The 26,092-nt window shown below is 34.2% G+C and overlaps 2 protein-coding genes across 2 annotated transcripts; one reads left to right on the top strand and one right to left on the bottom strand.

Moving 5' to 3' along the window:
- Positions 1–49: 49 nt before the first annotated feature.
- Positions 50–26,092, bottom strand: LOC111415234 (Kallmann syndrome 1). Its single transcript, XM_023046800.2, has 7 exons — positions 25,765–26,092; positions 25,163–25,373; positions 7,469–7,777; positions 7,224–7,417; positions 6,204–6,345; positions 5,958–6,151; positions 50–300 (listed from the first exon to the last, which is right to left on the bottom strand). The coding sequence occupies exons 1-7, from the start codon at positions 25,936–25,938 to the stop codon at positions 133–135; spliced, it is 1,392 nt and encodes a 463-aa protein (XP_022902568.2). The 5' UTR covers positions 25,939–26,092; the 3' UTR covers positions 50–132.
- Positions 6,565–7,224, top strand: LOC111415235 (uncharacterized). The gene is made up of 2 exons (XM_023046801.2): positions 6,565–6,634; positions 6,682–7,224. Exons 1-2 carry the CDS (start codon positions 6,608–6,610, stop codon positions 7,174–7,176), a joined length of 522 nt encoding a protein of 173 aa, XP_022902569.1. The 5' UTR covers positions 6,565–6,607; the 3' UTR covers positions 7,177–7,224.

Below are 26,092 nucleotides of genomic sequence, written 5' to 3'. Positions count from 1 at the left end.
CCGTTTCACGTCATCCTAAAAATCCTTTTCTCGCCAAAAAAAAAAACAGTTTTTTCAATAAATAAAACCTCTTTTATTAATCATTTTAACTATAACCAACATCCATAATACAATTTAAAAATTATATAACATTCAAAGATTATGACATCGAACGTGTTTGTTATTCTTACGTAACTCTAAACATAATGGGGTTGCAAACGTTACCGTTGTATCGTGAGATGTTTTTGTTCTTGAAAATTCTCTTAATGTTACTTTGTATCTACATCCAAATTTTAAACTATGAACTTCGTATTTTGATTCCTAAAAAAAAAGAAATTAAAATGATTAGGAATTAAAACTATCTTCAATTTAAATAATATTAGGAAATTAATGCTTTGAAATTATTTGTCATAACCTACGGGATGTTTATCTTCTTTAACATTACTGAGGATTTTCGCAAATTTACTGAGCTGGCCAGGTTTGCTTAAAATTAATTAAAACACCATTGCGTAATTTCATAATCGATTGGGTGCATCGATAAATTTCTCATATCTTAATATCGTTGATCCCAGTTATAATCTCAATAAATTTTCTTCACATCTTTACTCTAACACGTCATGGGAGTACTCTATATTGTCATTATAGAGTATCTTAGAAAGGAAAGAAAATATCTTAGAAGAAAATTGAGCATGTTAAAATTGCGTAAATTTCTGACAGTTCTAAGACTGAAATGGATGAGTCCTGATTAGTATGATGCTGATACGATACTTATTGTGGCAGTACTTGCGAGTAGAGTCATAACAGGAGAGACTGACAGCAATTTTTAAGCGGAAGTTGCACTTGACTATTCCTTATGATATTGTGTGACTTAATTGAGCTCATCTAAGTTTCCTTTATTAGTCAAATGTTCTGGGTACATTTTCCACCAAGTAACTTTATGTAATATGCTGTTCAGAACGATGAGTGACAGGAATCTCAATGAAAGCGAGTGGCAAGATCGGACAACGTCGTCGGACGCTCGAAATCGAAATATATATAGTAATGCGTAGTGCTTCACGCATTTTCCGAGACTACGACAACGCACTGAAGATGCCAGGTAAGATCTTGGGGAAACGTCTGCCCCTTTCCATAGGGAACCAACAGGAAGAACGGATGAAATCTCAGATCGACCACAACAACACATACTTCTCCATCCATGAATGAAGCACTACACATTACCATTATACACCTCTACGGGGAAGAAACCTACAGAAAAACCAGGCTCTTCGAAAGACTAAGCGAAAAGAAAACCAACTTACTTTGCTATTTGACTTTCGTAAAATGATGTCGTGACAATGACTTACAGCCGATCTTCACCAGACTAGCTCACCATACCAGATCCCGACAAACTCAAACCATCCTCAGACGAGCTAGCAACTCCCTTATCAGAGAGGAAATTCGCCAAACGAGAAAGAAAAGCCAAAAAACTCCAAACGACATTCGGGGGCTTGCAAACGGAATCCACCGAGAAATCGAAGCAGTCACCTCTCCACATCCAGAAAATTGTCCATATTCTTTCCGATGCCGAAAAAGCCGTCTTAAGCAAAGGTTTCTACGCCCTAACCCCCAGGACAATTCCAGTTAAAAAAATCATTGCCAACGTCGAATCCAGCTTACCTACAATGAACAAGTAAAAAGCCGTAATTCTGAGAATGGACATCTCCTGGATCCTATGTTTAGCCAACTGTTTACCCAAGCCTAACTTCCAAGTGAACTCCAGGCAGTAAAACGTCTTAAAAATAACCAGGACATCACTATACCTCATATACTTATGTATATATATATACTCACTATACCTCATATATATGATGTATACGGTAGTATACATCATATACTACCGGTGGACAAAGGCAACGAAACAGTGGTTATGGATTCAGTGGACTATAAGAACAAGATCACGGACATGCTCAATGACACAGCTTATAAACGGGCAGCAAGAAATCCTACAACTTACCTGGAAAAAACCACCAAATTCAAACAACGTCATTCAGATACAGTCTGTATATTGTATATACCGGGTGGGGCATTTAAATTGAGATGACGTTATAACTCATAAACCATCGATTTTATCAAAAAACGTTTCAGATAAAACTTTCATCGTATGAAGGGGGATAATATTCTGTATGGTTTTCGTTACATTTTACAAGCGACACCTATGTCTTTCAATTGTTAAGTATGTTTTTTTAAATGAATATATATTTTTTCAAAACTATGGTATTCTCCATGATAACATAAATAACATACATTTGAAATTTTATTTATTTGGTGAACGTTACGAACAACACAAATTCAAGATGTAACCAGGGAACACCACAATTAACATTAAGTAGGGTGGAAATATTAAGGCGGCCATAGCAGGTGGCAGTTGTTTTAGTACCCATGGCCATATTTGTTAAAATTTCTCTTTAGCTACAAATTCAGTCGTTACGTTTAATTAATTAAGGTTGGAAAGTCATACGATTGCTGAAATTAAAATGATTTTTAATTATCCCCCTTCATATGACAAAAGTTTTATCTGAAACTTTTTGCTATAAAATTGAGGATTTATGAGATGAGTTATAAGGTTGTCTCAATTTAAACGCCTCACCCGGTATATATATATATATACAGGGTGTCACACAAAAAACGAAATGGTTTGATAAATGCTGATTCATGCTACAAATAAACTTTTTCCAATGCCATCTTCAATTTCAAGCGATTATCAACTTTTGATTTTAAAATTGCTTGGTATGTTTTTCTTCACGTTATTGGATAGAGATTTTTTTCTGAACCCATTGATGTACAATACATTAACATTAATTGTAATTTTCCGAACATTGTCGTAATTACTTCTGTAATACTGTAGTGTGCCATGGAAAAAAATAACTCGCAAATCTGATAACAGTCATTAAATGTTATTTGAATGCCCGAAGCAGTTGTAAATGATACTTATAAGTTGTTTTTTTATTTTTTCTCATGGCACACTACAGTATAACACAAGTGACTTTAAGAGAATGTTAGGAAATTATTTTAATGTTTTTCTATGCTACAATTACAATTAACGTTGCTGTATTGTACATTAATCGATTCAGAAAAAGAATCTTTATCCAATAGCGCGAAGAAAAACATACCGAGCAATTTGAAAATCAAAAGTTGATAATCGCTTAAAATTGAAGATGGCGTTGGAAAAAGTTTATTCGTAGCATAAATCATAGTATTTATAGAACCATATCATTTGATAACTGGGTCATAAAAATGGGAATGTAAATAACAGAGTTACAGGTTGGGGCGTTTTTTGTGTGACAACCTGTATATGCAGGTTAGTTTTTTTTCCATGTTTAGTATGGAGATCTCGAAAACTAGCGAAGATAGAGACGATTAAATAGGGAAAGAATTGCAGTTTCATGAACTCAATTTAATGAGTTTTTTGTTTTTTGGATGAAATGCATGACTAACTAGATATCTCGAAAAAACCGTTTTTTTGTTATATCGTTAGATACCTATGGCTCTGCTATTATTGATTTTAGGAAAAATGTGTAAAGGAAAAATTTTTAGGGTATTGCATGTTTAATAAAACAGTCAACTAATTATTTTATTTAAGCAATAATTTTTGAGTTATGGGCCCGGCGAGCATTTAGTTACTATACTTATTTTATTGGTAAAGTATCCTAGGGTTAAACATGCCGCAATTTGTAAATCGTGTTTCAACGGTCCACAAAACTTTAATCTAAGCTATGATCAGCGTCACTCATGTCCATAAACCTCGCACAATATTCTACACGCTTATTGTAGTCATCTGGAGGTAGTGTTTGTGAAACTGCCATTTTATATGAATGAAATCTATGCTATTTTAGTTCTCTTACGACAGTACGTTGTGAAGTGTCTGCTTCAGATGCAACTTATGTTAAACCGATGCATCTTGATGGATTCGTGCTAAGACATTTACTTCTGTCTTGCATCTTTAGTTAGTTTACAGAAAGAACCATACGCGCGCAAAATATCAGTCTCTTCAAAATAGATAGAGAAGACGATCAAAATACTGTTCTGCAGCTTGTATTGCATTTTTATAGCATAAAATGTAACACTAAATGATATCACGCTTTTATTGATTAGAAAAATTCATGTTGGTTATAATTTACAAAACCTCAATCAACGTTAATTAGAAACTAAACGAAACATACGTTTGTCTTAAGCTGTCATAACCAAACGTATCTATCAATTGTTTCCATAGCATACTACCTGAACAGTTATAATGTTCTACTGATATGACTTCGAGATATCTAGTTAGCCATGCATTTGATCCAAAAAACAAAAAGCTCATTAATTTGAGTTCATGAAACTGCAATTCTTTCCCTATTTAATCGTGTTTCTATATCCGCTAGTTTTCAAGATCTCTATACTAAACATGGAAAAAAACTCACCCTGTTATATATTATATTGTATTATTATTATATTGTTTTATTTATTAACAAGAAGGAAGAAAGGTATACTACTTTGTTTGTTTATAATTTTTGATTAAATGAAAGAGAATGGGTCTTATATTGATAAATGTTTTATTTAATGTCGGCAATTATGTATGGAATACAATATCTCACACATCCCTCACAAATGCGAGCCCTTTTGAGCACGTTTTTCATTACATTCTCACACATTTCACGCGGTATTTCATTAATTTCATCACGAATATTTTGTTTGAGTTGCTTCAGCGTTTCTGGTTTGCTTGCATAAACCTTGCTTTTCAGATATCCCCACAAAAAGAAGTCCGGAGCAGTCAAATCAGGCGACTGTGGAGGCCAATCAACATCACCATTTCTTGAAATAACTTGTGGAAAGAGGTCTCGCAGTAATTCCATTGTAATCCTGGCTGTATGCGATGTGGCATCGTCTTGTTGATACCACATGTTAATCAAGCCCAAAGCATGCAGTTATGGCGTTAAAAAGTTTTCAATCATATCACGATATCGCTCCCCATTGACAGTTACCGTTACGCCGTTTTCAGTTTCAAAGAAGTAAGGTCCAATGATTCCTCCTGACCAAATTGCACACCAGACTGTCACTTTTAATGGATGCAAAGGTGACTGATGAATAATTTGAAGGTTTTCCATTGCCCAGAGCCGACTATTCTGTTTATTCACATATCCATTCAAATGAAAATGTGCCTCGTCACTCATTATGATTTTTTCATGAAAATCGGGCTGTCATGGGCGAGCTGTAACATCCTATTGGCATATGTACGGCGGCGTAAATGGTCTTCTGGAAGAAGCTCTTGTGTCAACTGAATCTTAAATGAAAACAAATGCAAATCCTTGTGCAAAATTGTGGCCAAAGTTGTTCTTTGAAGACCAAACTCCTGAGCACGGCAAGTTTCTCCCAAAAATTTCACGTAACTTTCTCATTGTCACAGTAATCGATGATTCATTTTGATAAAATGTTTTAACGATTAAAACACGTTGGTTTACCGAATATTTTTCCATAATAAATTTGCCACGTCTCTACTTCACGACAGCCAAATATGAACTGTCAAGAGTAATGTTTACCAAAATGGCGGCAAAACAAAGTAGTATACCTTCCCGGCGGACACCCGGTATTAGAAAAGGGAAAAATTGTAAATATAAAAAACAATAAAACGTTTATTATTAATTTTATTTTTTGGTTTCGACCGGTTTCGGTTTATATTGCCATCTTTAACACGTTAAGGACGACAGCTCTTATGGCTTGAACTTCATTCGAGGCACTGGTGCCTCGCATCGTACTTAACGTGTTAATAATAAATCGCAATAACGTGGTTTCCTGAAGATGGTAATATAAGCCGAAACCGGTCGAAACCAAAAAATAAAAACATTTCATCGTTAAGCACGATATCATTTATATTACTATACCTTGAGATTAGATAAAGTTTAGATGTTCCATTATAATAAGAATTCATGATAATTTAATTGTTATTTTTATTAATTACTTACCGTTGTTATATCATTTAATTTCATAACTTCAACATCTCGGTCATTACAAGAAACGTTCGACCACGTTATATTATATTTTGAACTATTTTTCTTCCATACTATTCTCGTTCTTAAATCTCCATCTTTCCAATAAGGTTTTTTTACGTTTAACCCAAAATTATTTTGTTGGTATTTATAATAATCATCTTCAGTTACTTAAAATAATTAAATGATTATTTATTTTAAAATTAAAAACAAATTACGTACCATTTGCTAAAATAGTCGTGTTGAGTACTAACCCAGATTTTCTTCCCCTAAGTTTTTGTTTACCATAATAAGCGATTGCTTGAATTTGTAAGAAATAAGAGGAGTTCGGTTGTAATCCTTGTAATAAGAATCTTGTTTGATCCTAAATAAAAAAATAAATGTGTTTATAAAAATAGAAATTTAGCGATAAATAATTAAAACTTTTACCAAAATAATAAAAATAGAGAAAAACGTTAACACCTTGAAACATAATATTTTAATGGATTTCCCCCAAGGAAAACCCGACGTGAATAGAATATTGTTACATAAAGCCCCGAATTGACATGTTTTGTCTCTTATTAAGTATATAAACCCTTCTTTTCCCAAAGAAAATTCAGTGTGATCTTAAACACCACCTAAACAAGATGAAAGTAGAACTTCTAATTTTAAAAGTAAGTTAAATTAATTAGCTTAATTCTTACTAATTTTTTTTTTGTAGTTATCTTTGTATTTACTTTTATTCCATTTCTCAACCTCGAAAATTTATCCCGATAGTTGGGATGAATTCACAAAAGATTTCATCGAAACGGAACCGAAAGATACTTTTAAATTACATTGTAAAGACGGAAAATGTTCTCCAAACTACGACTTCTTCGATATCATCCGAAGAAATCAAAAAGTCGTTTCAACCGGAATCAAGAAATACAAGAAAGCCCCATCTTCGTATTTACCAACTTGTTCTTGCGGATTAGAACAAGGAATTATGGACTTAGGTTCTCACTATTACCCAAGATATTTGTTAACAGCACTTTGTAAAGGCGAAAGTTGCTGGATGGGACCATATAAATGTAAACCAACACCTTATAAAGTTAAAGTTTTAAAGAAGAAAATTAGCGAAGATGAAAGCTCTAACAGCAGTCTTCCAGCTAGTTTAAAAGAAGAATGGATTTCTGAAATTGTTACGGTTACTGTTGCTTGCGAATGTAGTCATTAATTATTTAAAATTTTAATCGATTATAATAAATAAATATATTTAATAACCTTTGGAACGTATTGTTGTCGCACCAAAACGGAGTCCGTAACTCCCATTAACCTTCGACTCCAAAAAACACTATATCTTTGTATTGGTAAATCGGAATGTGGTGGCGACCATATTAACTCTGTATTTAAAGATCCGTTTTGAAGCCATAAAGGACCTACTTGAACATCGGTGGGTTCTTTTGGCGGTTTTGGATCTAAAACAATTTTTACCTCAATTATTAATTAATTACCCAAACAATTTTTACCAGCTGAATAAATAAAATTAAGTGACATATGTGAAAATCCTCTTGTTCCGTTTTCGTTTACGGCTGCTATTCGAAAATTGTACCAAGTTCCTGGTTTTACTGAAAAACGGATCCTAGCTCTTCTAGCTTTCATACAAGCCGACCATTCAGTCATGTGATCAGCTTGGAGATGTTTTCCGGTGTAATGACGTTCTTGTAAAATATAAATTACGTTGAAATCGTTAAAGTGCGGTTTTGACCATTCGATTATCGCTGCTTTTCTTCGACGTTTTTCTCGGACTCGGATTTCTGTAGGGATTGGCGGTAAACCTAAAAAAAACGATAATGAAATCAAAAAAACATCTTCGAAATTATTATTTTGAGTTGATTTTTGAATATGATTGATTAATTTTTTTATTATGGATAAGATAGTAAAGAAAAGGATAAAGATGAAATAACGGTAACAAAGTAAAGTAAAAGATTCTCACGGGAGAAGAGTAACTGGATGGTGCCGAAGAAGTGTATAGGTGGTCGAAAGGAAAAGAAGCAGAAGAAGAGGTAGAGGAGAAGAAGAAAAAATTGTGGCGATCACGGGAGGGGGGTCCGAGGGGAGTCCCCGAGAGTCAATTAAGAGTATAAAAATAAATTTTATCGACATGGGAAACAGTAGTGAGCTGCGAAATTGGACCGGTACGAGCGCAGGTGGTCCGTCGGCAACGGATTACCGCGTGATACCTACAAGTTGTAACTTGTTATTATTATCAACGCGCCCCCCACACGCCCCACGGCACGAATACTTCGTTTTTTAAACTTGCAGGACCGTATTTCAATACTCAAAATAAGCAAACATTTTTTTAAACGATACAATCTTACATAATCCAATATTACATTGAATAATTTCAACAAATTGTTCGTTATATGAAAAATTATTAGCCGTGTGTTTCTTAAGACGGTTGCACCTAAATGTTTCTAGTTCTAAGTCTATTGTTAGTTCCACTTTTAGTTCAATAAAAATATTTAACAATCTAACGTTAAATAACAATTAAAACTAGAACTAACACTAGACCTAGAACTAGAAACATTCGGATTTAGCCGCACGTTTCTCAAGACGGCTAAACCCGAATGATTCTAGTTCTAGGTCTTGTGTTAGTTCTAGTTTTCCACTAGCATTATCACTAATCCGAATGTTTTAGTGCAATAAAAATATCCAACATAGTGATATCTTATGCTAACTAGCGCTACCTACCACTATAGTCTTGAAAGACGTGCAGCTAAATTCGAATGTTTCTAGTTTTCGATCTAGTGTTAGATCTTGTTTTGCGCTAGCACTATCACCAGAACTAACGAAAGACCTAAAACTAGAATCATTCGGTTTTAGCCGTCTTGAAAGACGTACGGCTAAATCCGAATGTTTCTAGTTCTCGGTCTGCTATTAGTTCTAGATTTAATGAACATAGTGATATTTAGTGCTATCTAGCGTTACTTAGCACTGAGACTAGAACTAACACAAGACGTAGAACTAGAATCATTCGGCTTTAGCCGTCTTGAAAGACGTGCGGCTAAATCCGAATGTTTCTAGTTCTCGGTCTAGTATTAGTTCTAGTTTTACTTCTAGAAATAATGAACATAGTGATATTTAGTGCTGTCTAGCGCTACTTGGCACTGGGACTAGAACTAACACAAGACCTAGAAATGATAGTGCAAGTGTAAAATTGGAACTAACACTAAACCTAGAACTAGAATCGTTCGGGTTTAGCCGTCTTGAAAGATGTGCTTCTAAAACCAAATGAAGTTTTAGGTCTATTGTTAATTTTACTCACAGTCCTAAGTAGCGGTAGTTAGCACTAGATATCACTATGTTCATTATTTCTAGAACTAATACTAGACCGAGACCTAGAAACATTCGGATTTAGCCGCATGTCTTTCAAGACGGCTAAAGCCGAGTGATTCTAATTCTAGGTCTTGTGTTAGTTCTAGTTCCAGTGCTAAGTAACGCGTACTATGTTCATTAAATCTAGAACTAATACCAGACCGAGAACTAGAAACATTTGGATTTAGCCGTACGTCTTTTAAATCGGCTAAATGCGAATAAAATATGCAACATACTGATATCTTATGGTAACTAGCGCTACCTACCACTGTCACTAGAACTAACAGAAGACCTAGAACTAGAATCATTCGGATTTAGCCGTCTTGAAAGACGTGCGACTAAACCCGAATGTTTCTAGTTCTGGGTCTAATGTTAGTTCTAATGATAGTGCTAGTGCAAATCTAGAACTAACACTTGATCTAGAACTAGAAATATTCGGGTTAAGCCGCACGTCTTTCAAGACGGCAAAACCGAATGATTCTAGTTCTATGTCTTGTGTTAGTTCTAGTCCCAGTGCTAAGTAACGCTAGATAGCAGTAAATATCACTATGTTCATTATTCCTATTGACGCTTTATTCTTTAGACGCACAGCTAAACCCAATACTTTCTAGTTCTCGGTCTAGTGATAGTGATAAAAATTATCACAACCAAGAAATGAAAGTAAATGCGTAAGAAAAAATTTCTAGGGAAATAAAACTACCGGGTAAGTACCTAATATTGCATTGTAACCTTATTTCCGTTTCTGTCCTTTAATCCGTTAATTTTGCCAAGGACCAAGTCCTTCACGCGTACTGAAATATTCTGAGAATTTATCTCCAACATTTATTGCATCACGAGTACCTTTGCCTTTCATATTTCTAATACGATCTAAACCTTGTGGCACTTCTGTTTGCTGTAGTTCATCAGGTTGTCAAGAATCATTTCTTAAAAAGTTGCGCAAGCAAGTAGCTGCCATAATTATTTTGTCGAGCTGTTCTGAAAAACGTTTAATTTTTTGAAAAATATCTTAAACCTTTTACAAAATACATAGAACAAATGCATTTTCGCTACATCGTCTAGCTCAAATCAAAGTTGTGACCAAAGCAAGTCAATCACCCAATATACTTCGTTCATATTGCAAAAATGCGTAAAAATATTGTTAATTTTTCTAAAACTTTTTTAAATTTTTTTTGACATAAAAGAAAAGCAAAATAAAGAACAACTGTTAAATCATTGTTCTGCACTACAAAAAGTGCAGAGACTTATTGTGTGACGAAATGTTGAGTCTGCAACATTACCTGAAAGATTACCCCTACCTAAGTTTTGAATTTGATTAAAAAACACTCACATTAAGAGTTGTTACCTAACACCTGGATTACTCTGCCTATCCTGCTAACAATACTAGTAACAGTTGCAACTGGAGAACGCAGTTTTTCCAAATGAAAATTAATAAGGTGTGACCAACAATATCGGAAACAAGACGTAAGAGACCTAGTTTCGCTATGTAATGTTATCGAAAATGAAATTGTAAAAAATCTTGATTTCTCTACCTTATTAAAAAAATTTTTCCATAGGAAAAGCTAGAGAAGTTAAATTGTTTGTTAGTGATTAAATATAATTTACAGGTGATTAAATGAAACCAAATATTATTTGATGAAAACTGTTTGGAAAGAAATAGATACTAATATAGAAGACAATATACTATCAGCAGGAGACCAGATACTGCAGACAAATGACTCGATACAGCTGTTAGAAAACTAGATACTGCTAAAAGAAGACTAGAAAATATTATTATCTTAAAATTTTGTTACGTTCCCTATCACAACATGAAAAGAAGTATAGAAGTCGGGTTTAGTAGTCTTAAGATACGTGCGGCTAAACCCGAATGTTTCTAGATTTAGTGTTAGTTCTAGTCACAGTGGTAAGTAGCGCTATGTTAATTATTTCTATTGAACTAGAACTAACGGTATAGCCGTGCGTGTTCAGAAGCACGGCATAGCCGATACTTTCTAGGTCTAGTATTAGTTCTAGTTTTACACTAACACAATCACTAGAACTAACAAAAGACCTAGAACTAGAATCATTCGGGTTTAACCGTCTTGAGAGACGTGCGGCTAAATCCGAATGTTTCTAGTTCTCGGTCTAGTGTTAGCCTACTTTTCATTCAATAAACATATACAACAATCCAGCGCTGAATAACAATTACAACTAGAATTAAACACGTCTCTTAAGACGACTACCAACCTAACCCGAATTCTACACTTCTTTTCATGTTGTAGTAGGGAACGTAACAAAATTTTAAGTTAATAGTATTTTCTAGTATTCTTTTAGTAGTATCTACTTTTCTGACAGTTGTATCAAGTCATTTATCTGCAGTATCTGGTCTCCTGCTGACAATATATTGTCTTCTATATTAGTATCTACACTCAGTGGTATAAAAAACGCATCACCTAAAATCATGACCGGTTTCAAACTGTAATAAGTTTTGAACGTATTCCTCGATTTGAATAAGATTTTTTTATTTGGAAGGTTTACCCTTTGCCAATATTTCTGTAGGCGCTTCCCCATTTTGGCGCTCTTTAATTTCAGCAATGGTGAATAACGCTAATGCGTGTTTTCTTCCTACATTTTGAAACTTGCTGTGGGGTGCACCGATCAAAGAAAATAATTTTAATCATAAGGGGCTTGTAGTCTCGTCTGTTCTGATCACTTCTGTTTTTTGTTCAAGTTTCTATTGTTATTAACACCAAAGTTACATGCTCTAAAAGATAACGCAGCTTGTTCGGCAGCGCCATCAGAAATTAAAGCAAGTCATGGAAATTGACGAAAACATTTCAGTGACGTTTAGTGTCATTAACGTCGTACACTGTTGCTAAACAAGAAATGCCTTTAAGTCTTGCAGATGTTGCTCAGACAGTGGCTTTGCTCGTGTTCTTGGCGCGATACAGAGTACGGTTTCTCGCACCATTCAAAGATTTCGGCAGACTGGCACCTTCATCAGACAACTTGTTTCAGGAAGAAGACGCACCACACAACCCCGTGATGATTGATATATTGTAACGACCGTGTTACGAAATCGACATACCACAGCAGTTGAGATAAGAAATCATTTGGAGCAAGTGCGTCGGGTGAATGCACAGTAAGAAGGAGATTTGAAGAAGCAGGATTAAGATCAGCGAGACCAGCAACTGGACCACTGTTGCTTCGAGAACATCGTGTTGCTAGATTACAATTTACACGAGATCATATTCAGTGGACCAATGCGGAGTGGCGAAAGTACTGTTGTCAGACCAGTCGAGGTTCGGCTTGTACTCTCGAGATGGTCGAGAGAGAGTTTGGAGAAGAACAGGAGAGCGTTATGCTCAGTGCAACTTCTCTGAAAGAGTACAATACCAGGGAGGATCTGCAATGGTTTAACTGTAACACCCAAGTTTTTTACACTTTCACTTATCGGAATAGTAACATTATTAATACTAATTGTAAACTGTGGGGTAAGCGATTTGATCACCAAAGAACTACCGAATAAAATTGCTTGAGACTTAGAAGGTTTCAAGTGGAGATTATACTTTAGTGTTAATTCATATAGTTCATTTAATTCACTATTTAGGTTCTGGAGAGCTGTTTGCCAGTCGTCCGGGAACGTACATGTCGCTCTACTAGCGGCTTGTGGTCAGTGAATACAGTAAATTGATTTCCATGTAAGAAATGCTTGAAACGTTTTATAACTGAATATATTGCCAATAATTCCCTATCAAAAGTAGAATATTTTACCTGACTAGAACTTAATTTCTTTGAAAAAAATGCTACAGGTGAAGTAACTTCATAAATTGTTTGAGAAAGAACTGCTCCCATAGCATAATCCGAGCAATCGGTGGTTAAAGAATAGGTACCTGTAGGGGAAGGGTGAGCAAGAAGGACAGAATTGATTAGGGCTTCTTTTGTAGCTTCAAATGCCTTTTTATCTTCTGTTGTCCATAAAGATATTGTTTCTAATTTCTTTGAATTATAAGAAGTAACCAAAGAATGTAATGGCGATAAAATTCTAGAAATGTTAGCAAGGAAACGGTGGTCAAAATTAAGCATTCCTAAAAATCTCTGTAATTCTTTAACCGTATTCGGAAGAGGAAATTTTGAAATAGCTTCATTCTATATTTTTAGGGTTTAATACCAGCCTGAGAAACATGATGGCTTAGAAAATCTAATGATAAAGCACCGAAGATACATTTGGTAGGTTGGATATTGATGCCATAATCACTAAGCCGTTTGAATAAAATTTGGAGATGCTCTAAATGTTCGTCTTCAGATTTGCTTGCTACCAATATATCATCTAAATAAACGAAGAGAAAATTTAAGCCAGACAGTACTTCGGTTCTAAGCCGACTCGGACTCCAAATTATTTTTCATATTGGGTTTCACGTCGGGCTACACGGGTTTACCCATGTTATGAGAAGCACGGCTAAACCCGAATGTTTCTAGTTCTAGGTCTAATGTTAGTTCTAATGATAGTGCAAGTGTAAAACTGGAACTAACACTATACCTAGTGCGGCTAAACCCAAATAAGTTAGGAACTGTCTAGTTCTAGGTATAATGTTAATTCTACATAGTGACATTATTAGTAATGTTACATAGTTACATTCTACATAGTAATAGTACTAGTTTTAGTTATTCATTGCTAGATTGTTGCATATATTTTTATTAAACTAAAAGCTGTCTGAAGTCTTGAGACGCACGGTTAAACCCGATACTTTCTAGTTCTACGTCTAGTGTTAGCTCTAGTTTTACACTATCACTAGAACTAACACAAGACCTAGAACTATTATCATTCGGGTTTAGCCGTCTTTACTCGTAGAACTTAATGCTGCATGCTGGAGAATAAACACTACTTATAGGAGATTAAATATTGTTTGTAGGCGACTAGTTTAGGCGACAATGGTTTCAGAAGATGAAATCTGTTTGGAAAGAACTACACTCAGCGGCATAAAAAACGCATCACCTAAAATGATGACCAGTTTCAATCTGCAACAACTTTTGAACGTATTGAGAATTTCATCTACATTAATAGATCTGATAATAACCACGAACCCGTCTCTTGTGATAGACAATGTTGTTGACTGTAGTTACAGTGATCACAACATGGTATACTGTGATGTTACGTAAAACATACCGTGCGTTGGCATCTATTAACATTGATTCTTTTTTGCTTGATTTGTATGACCTTTCCCTGCATTTTATTTTTCGTATGCCTAACATTGATGATAAGGTTTCTTTTTTTACACATTCCATTTTAAACTTGCTAAATGCTCCTTTAATTATCAGAAAATTTACTAAGCCCTACCTTCCTTGGATCACTGCAAATGTAAAGTTGTGAATGAGGCTTCGGGATAATGCAAAAACTAAATTTAGGCTTTATAAACGTGATATAGATTGGCAAAATTACAAACGTCTAAGAAATTTAAAAACTAATACGATAAGGTCCGAGAAAAAAGCTTACTTTAGTAATTTGATGGTGGATATTGGTCATAATAGCTCAACATAAAAAAGATAAAATTCCGAAGAATGAAATTTGTTTGTTCTCAACTACCGGTTTCGGAAAAAGTTTCCGTCATCAGGTTGTTGCGTCAATTAGTAGCGGCTGCGTGGTATAATAATTTCGGATGTTAAGAATTTTAATTTTTTTATATTTAACATTACTGATCGAAGTCAACAATGGAGTCCTTTATCAAACAATAATAGCTCAAGGCAGTTGTGGAATGATCTGGGAAGGGTGGGTATTTGTAGCCGGTCTACAACGAAGCTACTGCCGGCGCCGGGCTTAGATAATCCAGATGATTTGATATTCAAGATAAAATTGAATTTCGCTTTAGAAATGTGGATATTAATGAAATAGGAATAATATTACGTTCAATAACATCGAAGTCTACCGGTATAGATGATATTAGCATAGACACATTAAATCTTTGCGGCTGTCATATTTTACAGTTTATTACTCATATAGTTAACGTATGCCTAAAAGAGGGTGTTTTTCCTTCGCAATGGAAGACAGCAATCGTTATTCCGCTACCTAAAGTAAGCAATCCCACTACCTATCGGGACTAAGGTCCCATATAAGGACCAATAAGCATATTACCGGTATTATCAACGGTAGTGGAGAGGGTTACATACAAACAAGCTATAACCCGAATGATGCTAGTTGTTCGTCTAGTGTTTAATTCTACTTATACTTCAATAAAAATATACGACAATCTAGCGCTGCATAACAATTAAAACTAGAACTAACACTAGACCTAGAACTAGAAAGTATCAATGTTTTACTTCTAGGTCTAGTGTTAGTTCTAGTTTTACACTAGTACTACCACTAGAACTAACACAAAACTTAAAATTAGAATCATTCTGGTTTAGCCGTCTTGAGAGACGTGCGGCTAAACCTGAATGTTTCTAGTGCTCGGTCTAGTGTTAGTTCTAGTTTTAGTTCAATAGAAATAATTATATATAGAATATATATAAGTAGTGATATCTAGTGCTAACTAGCGCTAGTTAGCACTGTGACTAGAACTAACACAACACCTAGAACTAGAAACATTCGGATTTAGCCGAACGTCTTTCAAGACGGCTAAACCCGAATGATTCTAGTTTTAGGTCTTTTGTTAGTTCTAGTGATTGTGTTAGTGTAAAACTAGAACTAACACTATACCTAGAACTAGAAACATTCGGATTTAGCCGAACGTCTTTCAAGACGGCTAAACCCGAATGATTCTAGTTTTAGGTCTTTTGTTAGTGGTCTAGTGATTGTGTTAGTGTAAAACTAGAACTAACACTAGACCTAGAAAGTATCGGTTATGCCGTGCGTCTTCAGACCGTTAGTTCTAGTTTTAGTTCAATAGAAACTATGAATATAGTGATATCTAGTGTTAACTAGCGCTACTTAACACTGTGACTAGAACTAACACAAGATCTAGAACTAGAATCATTAAAATTTAGCCGTCTTCAGAGACGTATGACTAAACCTGAATGTTTCTAGTTCTCGGTCTTGTGTTAGTTCTAGTTTTAGTTCAATAGAAATAATTATATATAGAATATAATTAAGTAGTGATATCTAGTGCTAACTAGCGCTAGTTAGCACTGTGACTAGAACTAACACAAGACCTAAAACTAGAATCATTCGGGTTTAGCCGTCTTGAAAGACGTTCGGCTAAATCCGAATGTTTCTAGTTCTAGGTCTTTTGTTAGTTCTAGTGATTGTGTTAGTGTAAAACTAGAATTAACACTAGACCTAGAAAGTAATTAGTTCAATAGAAACTATGAATATAGTGATATCTAGTGTTAACTAGCGCTACTTAGCACTGTGACTAGAACTAGAATCATTTGAATTTAGCCGTCTTGAGAGACGTGCGGCGTATTAAATAGATAATATTATTCTTTTGATATCTTATCGACAATTTCCATCTTACGTCTTTTTAATTTATTTAGGTTTTTTTTACGATTTAAATGTAAATTGAATTGAATACGGTTCTGGAGCTTAATGATTTCGTCGAAACCGTCGGCCCCTTTTCGAGGCCGACCCCCGTTTCGGGCTTTGTAAACACGGTCTCCTCGGGTTCCCGCGGACCCCCGAAGCTGCCGCCCGCCGCGATCCGTCACCGCAGTCCCCGTAATACCGGCAATTTATCTTGTTAATATATTGATACATTTTAATAAGCGTGCTTTTCGGCGATTAATCTTTCGTCCTTCATTTACAATGTTGCATGTGGAGCCCTCCTCCTTCGGGTTTCTTCCTCTCATTTCTTCATTTTCATATCTCCAAATCGAATCTATATTTCTTTTTTTTCAGCTTTTTCATTCATTGCTTTTGTGGTCTTGTTTTTAATCATTTTCAAATTAATTTTTTCATCAAAATAATTATTAATTTTCCCAAATCGTCTTCTGAACGTCTTCTTGCTTTATTCTTCTAATTTAAGTTAAATTCTTAAAGAACTGGGCTAAGATAGGAAGTAAGCTTTTAATTCAAACATTTTACAAAATATTTTGTCTTTGAATGGTGGAGTCTCAAATATCTTCTTATTGTAAAGGTTGCAAAGTGGCACCATAAAACCATAAAAATTGCTATTTGCCTTCAAAATTTGTAGCAGAAGCAACCTTTTGGTTGAACAAAATTGCAGATTGTACCTAAAATATCATACATAACATACACATCCGCTTACGTTCAGAAAAAGACTGCAAGGCAAAATAAGTCATATAGATCTCGTACAACTGTATTGATCAAAACAAATCTTGTCAGAAATTGATCTTGAATCTTTGTGTTATACAATGTTCAGCAATTACTCAGGAAGGACTTTTATGTGTCATTTATTGCACTTCTTGTTAGTGCTTAACATAGTAAGAGATGATAAGATATCTCTCTGAGTGTCATTAAGGCGGGAAGATTAAACTTTATAACCCGAAATTTGTAAATGATTTATGGTTATTTTGTAACTTTGATCATAAATTAATTTTTATTGTTTTTTTCAAGGAACTACTTCTTTAACACCATAAAGCGTATTTAATTATCCATAAAAGTAGTAAAAAGAAGATTATCTTCCAAGTTAAAAATGTCATTTAAAAGGTGATTATTTTCAGCCGTTGTAAATCAGTAAGATCGGGGGGTCTGTCGCAAAGAAAAAGGAATTTCTTTGTGGTGGTGTTCCAATCGTTGAGATGACGATCTTCTCTTTTCTCAGGTAGTAGCGGGGCTAACCAACCAACCAAGGAACCGGCAGGTATAGAGTCAACTTGGGGCCAGTAACTGATTGATTTTAAGCGTTCCTTGGCGTAGAAGGCCGAGATATCAAAATAATGACCCAGTTTTTGCCCCGGCGAGGACCACCAAAGAGCCGGCCGCATTAAGACCTCAATGGGTAACGAGACGGTAACAAAGTGGCCCGACAACCGGGGATCGGTCGCCGCTAAAATGTAGCGGTGCCCCCCGTTTTAAATTGCGGCCCGCGCTCTGTAATTTCGTTAATTATTAAGACGTTTCGGTGAGCGGCCCCAAACCGGGGCCCCCTCCGCGCCGAACATCTCTCGTTTCGACGACGAGGTGTGCACCGTTGGAGCGATCGAGAACGAGCTACATCGACTTCTTCGGCATCCGCAACCGTTAAGGCGTCAATTGGTTTGATGCGAACGCAGAGCTTAATTGCTTAATTTGCAAGTTTTCGTACTGACTGCCCTTCAATTAGCGTTACTTAATAGACGTATCCCTCCGAGTACACCAGAAATTACTTGGGAATTGATTTTTTTTCTTTTTTTCGAGAAAAATGAAAAAAGGATTACATAAAAAGATGATGTTTTATTTAAGCAACCAACTTCTTCATTTACAATCTAAAATTGTCTTCGTCGTCATCTGGATAATTAAACTGTCTCACTTAAAACTGTAATAGCAATGACTATTCTTAGATTATCCTTTTTTTTTGTCACACATATCTTTCGCCTGTTGATTTTTTAATTTTGTTTGTGTATCACAATTTTTTGCCTCTTTTAAGTCGGATTATCTTTTAATCTGTTTGCGAAACAATAATTAAGAATTATACCGTTAAGAACAAATAAAAATAATGTTATCTTTTTTCGTTTTCAGTTAGTTGCAAAAGCATCTTAATCTCTTATAGCATCTCTGCATATTGTGCCAGGAATCTAAACAGTAAATTTGCGCAGAATTGAAGAACATGGCCAACATCAGATACGATACGATAAGAATCTATAATCTATGAAATGCGATTGGATGTCATTACTAGAGATATTCGGAGTCACAAAACTGTACTAAATGCAGTACAGAGTCTTTGAAGTCTAAAATATAGATTCAGCTGAGTGTCAAAATTATTATGAGAACTAATAATAATATATTTTATTATCGTAATAAACCATTACTACAAAACGTCATTGAATACATATTAAACGAAATGAAATATCAATAATACAAATATACATTTCATGACAATTACACACTGCACACTACACATTACGCATTAAAATTGTGAGACTGAACTGTCGTGAGATATTCCTCGCACGAATAGAAAACGTTCTCCATCAAATATTCTTTTATTTTCCTTTTAAACCGTTGCCTAGACAGCGCAGTCAGCTGCGGTGGTAGTACGTTATAGAGTTTTGGACCCCAGTAATCCACATACTTTTGCGTTGATGCAATTCTGTGGTACGGTACCTTTTATTGGTGTCGTGATCTTGTCAGATAGCTATGGGTACCACCATTGGAGGGAAAACTGTCTCTGTTATCATGAACATGCAGCAATGCCATAAGTATATATATGCTTGGTAAGGTAAGTATATTCTCATATTTAAAGTAGTTCTTACAACTTTCGTATGTTCTCAGCCCACACAGCACCCGCAATGCCCTCTTCTGTAGTCGGAAGATCCTCAAAAAATCAGATGCCCTGCCCCAGAAAAGAACACCATACGACGCCACCGAGTGAAATGATGCAAAGTATGACAACCTGGCTGCCTGGTGAATGGCTACTTGTTTTAGTCTTCGTATTGTAAAGATAGCAGAAGTCAGCCTAGTCCTCAGATGCTTCAAGTGCACTTCCCACGTCATTCCGCTGTTTAGATGCATACCCAGAAATTTTACAGTTGTAGATTCCCTCCCACGTCGAGTGGTCTCCAACACTATATGTTCTGTTTTTTCACTGTTCAGTTTGAGCAGATTATTACTGAACCATTCTTGAGTGGACAATATTGCTTCTTGTGATTTAGCCATTAAGTTATCCTTTGTAGTGTCCTTTAATACGATGGATGTATCATCAGCATATAAATATGTCTCTTCAATAATGTTGTAAGGCAGATCATTAATATACATAATAAACAGGAGAGGTCCAAGAACAGACCCTTGAGGAACACCATGTTTGATTTTTACACTAGACGATCTATTACCATTATACTCAACATTTTGGTCAACTATTTGGTGTAAATGAGAGGTTCATAATTGCTCATTTAGTTCGCAAGTAAATTCGCTATAAAATTTATTTCTTGAAGGATCGTTGTGGAAATATATATTCATTAAAGTATCCTCTTTTTAATGTAAAAAGCCGTTTTGAAAAATCACTTTTAGTTCTTGAGAAATTAATTTTTGAAATGACCGACAATTTTTTCAAAATGTTAATAAAAGTGTCCTCTTTCCAATGAAGCATTACGTTTTAAAAAATTACTTGCAGTTTTTGAGAAAACAATATTTGACGTTTTGTAAAAAATTTCGATGTTGCAATTTTCATCGATAATTTTCAAAATTCGCTATAAAATTAATTTCTTGAAGGATCCTTGTGGAAATACCACCAATTATTAATTAAAGTATCCTCTTTTTAATGCAAAAAGCCGTTTTAAAAAATCACTTTTAGTTCTTGAGAAATTAATTTTTGAAATGACCGACAATTTTTCGAATTTTGCAATTTTCGCCGATTAAGATTTAAAAATTCGTATAAAATCGATTTCTTGGAATATGAGTATAAAAATTTCCCAAAATGTTAATAAAAGTGTTCTCTTTCCAATGAACCATCACGTTTTTAAAAATTACTTGTAGTTTTTGAGAAAACAATATTTGAAGTTTTGTAAAAAATTTCGATGTTGCAATTTTCATCGATAATTTTCAAAATTCGCTATAAAATTCATTTCTTGAAGGATCCTTGTGGAAATATCACCAATTATTCATTAAAATATCCTCATATTAATATAAAAAGCCGTTTTGAAAAACACTTTTAATTCTCGAGAAATACATTTTTGAAATAATCGAAAATTTTTTCGAATTTTGCAATTTTCGCCGATTAAGTTTTAAAAATTCGTATAAAATCGATTTCTTGGAATATGAGTATAAAAATGTCCCAAAATTTTAATAAAACTGTCCTCTTTGCAATGAACCATCACGTTTTTAAAAATTAGTTGTAGTTTTTGAGAAAACAATATTTGAAGTTTTGTAAAAAATTTCGATGTTGCAATTTTCATCGATAATTTTCAAAATTCGCTATAAAATTCATTTCATGAGGGATCTTTGTGGAAATATCACCAATTATTAATTACAATATCCTCTTTTTAATGCAACAAGCCGTTTTGAAAAATCACCTTTAGTTCTTGAGAAAAAAATTTTTGAAATAATTGACAATTTTTTCGAATTTTGCAATTTTCGCCGGTTAAGGTTTAAAAATTCGTATAAAATCGATTTCTTGGAATATGAGTATAAAAATTTCCCAAAATTTTAATAGAACTGTCCTCTTTCCAATGAATAATTACGTTTTTAAAAATTACTTGTAGTTTTTGAGAAAACAATATTTGAAGTTTTGTAAAATTTTCGATGTTGCAATTTTCGTCGATAATTTTCAAAATTCGCTATAAAATTAATTTCTTGAAGGATCCTTGTGGAAATATCGCCAATTATTAATTAAAATATCCTCTTTTTAATGCAAAAAGCCGTTTTGAAAAATCACTTTTAGTTCTTGAGTAATAAATTTTTGAAATAATCGACAATTTTTTCGAATTTTGCAATTTTCGCCGATTAAGTTTTAAAAATTCGTATAAAATCGATTTCTTGGAAAATGAGTATGAAAATTTTCCAAAATGTTAATAAAAGTGTCCTCTTTCCAATGAACCATCACGTTTTTAAAAATTACTTGTAGTTTTTGAGAAAACAATATTTGAAGTTTTGTAAAAATTTTCGATGTTGCAACTTTCATCAATAATTTTCAAAATTCGCTATAAAATTAATTTCTTGAAGGATCCTTGTGGAAATATCACCAATTATTAATTAAAATATCCTCTTTTTAATGCAAAAAGCCGTTTTGAAAAATCACTTTTAGTTCTTGAGTAATAAATTTTTGAAATAATCGACAATTTTTTCGAATTTTGCAATTTTCGCCGATTAAGTTTTAAAAATTCGTATAAAATCGATTCCTTGGAATATGAGTATGAAAATTTCCCAAAATGTTAATAAAAGTGTCCTCTTTTCAATGAACCATCACGTTTTTAAAAATTACTTGTAGTTTTTGAGAAAGCGTGAAGTCTTGATAAAATTTCCGATGTTGCAATTTTCATCTATAACATTCAAAATTCCCTATAAAATTTATTTCTTGAAGGATCCTTGTGGAAATATCACCATTTATTCATTATAGTATCCTCTTTTTAATACAACAAGCCGTTTTGAAGAATCGCTTTTAGTTTTTGAGAAATAAATTTTCGAAATGATCGACAATTTTTTCGAATTTTGCAATTTTCGCCGATTAAGATTTAAAAATTCGTATAAAATCGATTTCTTGGAATATGAGTATGACAATTTCCCAAAATGTTAATAAAGGTGTCCTCTTTCCAATGAACCACCACGTTTTTTAAAATTACTTATAGTTTTTGAGAAAGCAATATTTGAAGTTTTGATAAAATTTTCGATGTTGCAATTTTCATCGATAACATTCCAAATTCGCTATAAAATTCATTTCTTGAGGAATTCTTGTGGAAATATCACCAATTATTAATTAAAATATCCTCTTTTTAAGGCAAACAGCCATTTTGAACATCACTTTTAGTTCTTGAGAAATACATTTTTGAAATAATCGAAAATTTTTTCAAATTTTGCAGTTTTCGCCGATTAAGTTTTAAAAACTCGTATAAAATCGATTTCTTGGAATATGAGTATGAAGATTTTCCAAAATATTAATAAAAGTGTCCTCTTTCCAATGAACTAACACGTTTTGAAAAATAACTTTTAGTTTTTGAGAAAACAATATTTAAGTTGTGTAAAAATTTTCGATGTTGCAATTTTCATCGATAATTTTCAAAATTCGCTATAGAATTCATTTCTTGAAGGATCCTTGTGGAAATATCACTCATTATTCATTAAAGTATCCTCATTTTAATGCAACAAGCGGTTTTGAAAAATCGCTTTTAGTTTTTGAGAAATAAATTTTTGAAATCATCGACAATTGTTTCCAATTTTGCAATTTTCGCCCATTAACTTTTAAAAATTCGCGTAAAATCGATTTCTTGGAATATGAGTATGAAAATATCCCAAAATGTTAATAAAAGTGTCCTCTCTCCAATGAACCAACCCGTTTTGAAAAATAACTTTTAGTTTTTGAGAAAACAATATTTGATGTTTTGATAAAATTTTCGATGTTGCAATTTTCTTCAATAACATTCAAAATTCGCTATAAAATTTATTTCTTGAAGGATCGTTGTGGAAATATCACCAATTATTCATTAAAGTAACCTCTTTTTAATGCAAAAAACCGGTTTGAAAAATCACTTTTAGTTCTTGAGAAATAAATTTTGAAATAATCGACATTTTTTCGAATTTTGCAATTTGCGCCGATTAAGTTTAAAAAATTCGTATAAAATCGATTTCTTGGAATATGAGTATGAAAATTTCCCGAAATGTTAATAGAAGTGTCTTCTTTGCAATGAACGAACACGTTTTGAAAAATAACTTTTAGTTTTTGAGAAAACAATATTTGAAGTTTTGATAAAATTTGTGATGTTGCAATTTTCATCGATAACTTGCTATAAAATTAATTTCTTGAAGGATCCTTGTGGATATATCGCCAATTATTAATTAAAGTATCCTCTTTTTAGAGTTGCTTCGTTAGTTAAATCAGCATCAAAAAAGTTCATGTTGTATCTTGGATCCAAATAAGTTGATATATCTTATCAGCTTTCTTATTAATTTCATTTTTATTCAAATATCGCAATAATGTGGCAATATAGGGTATCACTTCAGAAATTATAATCATAATGGCTGGATAGATATGCCGGATAACCGGATATCCGACCGAAGGGTATCCAAAATCACTATCCATTCCATCACTATCTAAAACCTTTTTTAGTTTCAGATAAAAAGAAAATGGTAGCATCAAAGATAACCTTTACTATTACCACAGTATATATAACAGACAGTACTCTCACTCAGTGGCGGCACGTTTGATGTGGCGAATTGATTTTCAATGACCTCGAAGCCATTATTCTGGCATAAAACACAACAGGTCCGCATTAAAAATATTTAAAACGTCGAAAATATTAAATTAAAAAAGTTATTCGCAATTAAATTTCTGAACTGATAAAAACATTAGTTATTGAGTTATATATTATATAAGTAATAACGTCATTATTTATAATATTTGATATTTTATTTTAATCTTTACACTTGTCGTTACGGCTCTGCACAAAAACAAACCTCACAGACACACTGGCGATTAGCAAGATTTAAACCAGCGTAATGGCCGCTCGCCTGCGTAATGAGGGCTGCGCATATCTTCCCGCCAAACCGAGTGAGAGTACTGTCTGTTATTTATACTGTGCTATTACCATCAAACCCATCCCATCATACAAAAAAAAGTTATAAACCCCAAGATCATTCCAACCACATATACACACACGTACGCGGGCAATCCAGAGACTTCCCAGAATCGCAACAATGCCGCAATAAATATCAAACGGCGTTTTATGGTTTGACGCGCAAATCGCGTAATGGCATTTTTGAAATTACTGCAACTCGAGGCCCTACCGCTCCAGCCCGATCTTTTATTTACTCTCGTACACAACACACACAATCGCACACCGACCGACAGAATAAACCCACCAACGGAAAGAAGAAAGAAAGAGAGAAAAGCGAACCTTTAAAGAAACAAAAAAAAGTAAAAGAGAGACCAACAACGATGGCGTAACATAACTATTATAAATGCGCTTAGCCAGGGTATTATAAATGGTTCTATTGTAAATAGTACTATTGTAAACATAAAACATGTGGGTTGGTTTACGTGTTAAGCACGTGTCTGAACTAAACAGAAACAAAACTTTTTGCGTTTCAAAATTAATAATAAACAAAATCATTAAATATAATATTTTAATACCTGTTGCGTTATGAAGATTAAGTGGGTGTTGACAAGAAACCCCGCAATCGTGCCTGCAACATTTCAAAATCCCCGGACACTGCGAATCCTTGGAACAAGTATCCACGCAAACTGCCGAAAACGGCGATAAAGTTAAATTGGAGTTATACTGGATATCGCGTGGACAAGATCCCGGTTTTGTTAAACCTCTTCTTACGCAAAGTTTTTGACACTACACAAAATAGAAGAAAAGATCAATTAAACAGTGGAAATAACAAGGATATTTAAAAAGATTAATCTTAAGAGTTGCTTGGGCTCGGCCATCATTTACCAAGGATTTTAAAGACAAAAAGCCGGCGGATCGATCAGAAGATAGAGGTGTTCCTCGGCTTTAGTTAAAAGGATCTACTATCTCTCCTCGACTCCTTTCGGATTGTCGGCTTTTTGCCATAATCCTCGTTCTCTCGGCGACGACTCTGTGATTCATCGTGTAACTGTGTTTACCTATACCAGGAAGAGTTTCTATCTCTCTATATGACTATCTTTCATTAGACACAAAACGAGAATTTGTAAATAAAACATCACAAAAAAAAATAAAACAAAATAGAGAAGAATAAAATTACCATATCTTTATCGTCCTGATGAAGACATCGAGCTTCACAAGTAGCTAATAAAATAGAATCTGGTTGTCCTTCCTTGAAACGGCACTTAGCGGAAGATAATTTAATGAGGATGAAGACGACGACGACGAAGAGAATCGGGAGTGGTGATGATGAGGAGCACTTCTTTCGCGTCATGTTCCCGGTATCGCAGACCGCCAATCACTAAACGAGAAGGCCGAGGTCTTCGGGACTGCGGGCGTTTGGCTGCTGTTGCTGCTGCCGTCGCCTGATCTAGTTCCAAAGGAGAGACCCGAAGAACCCGAAGGAGGGATGCAACAACAGCTCAACG

Source organism: Onthophagus taurus, chromosome 3 (genome assembly GCF_036711975.1).
Source record: "Onthophagus taurus isolate NC chromosome 3, IU_Otau_3.0, whole genome shotgun sequence".
Classification (NCBI taxonomy): domain Eukaryota; kingdom Metazoa; phylum Arthropoda; class Insecta; order Coleoptera; family Scarabaeidae; genus Onthophagus; species Onthophagus taurus.
The sequence above is the reverse complement of the archived record's forward strand: the minus strand, read 5'-3'. Positions and strand labels throughout refer to the sequence as shown.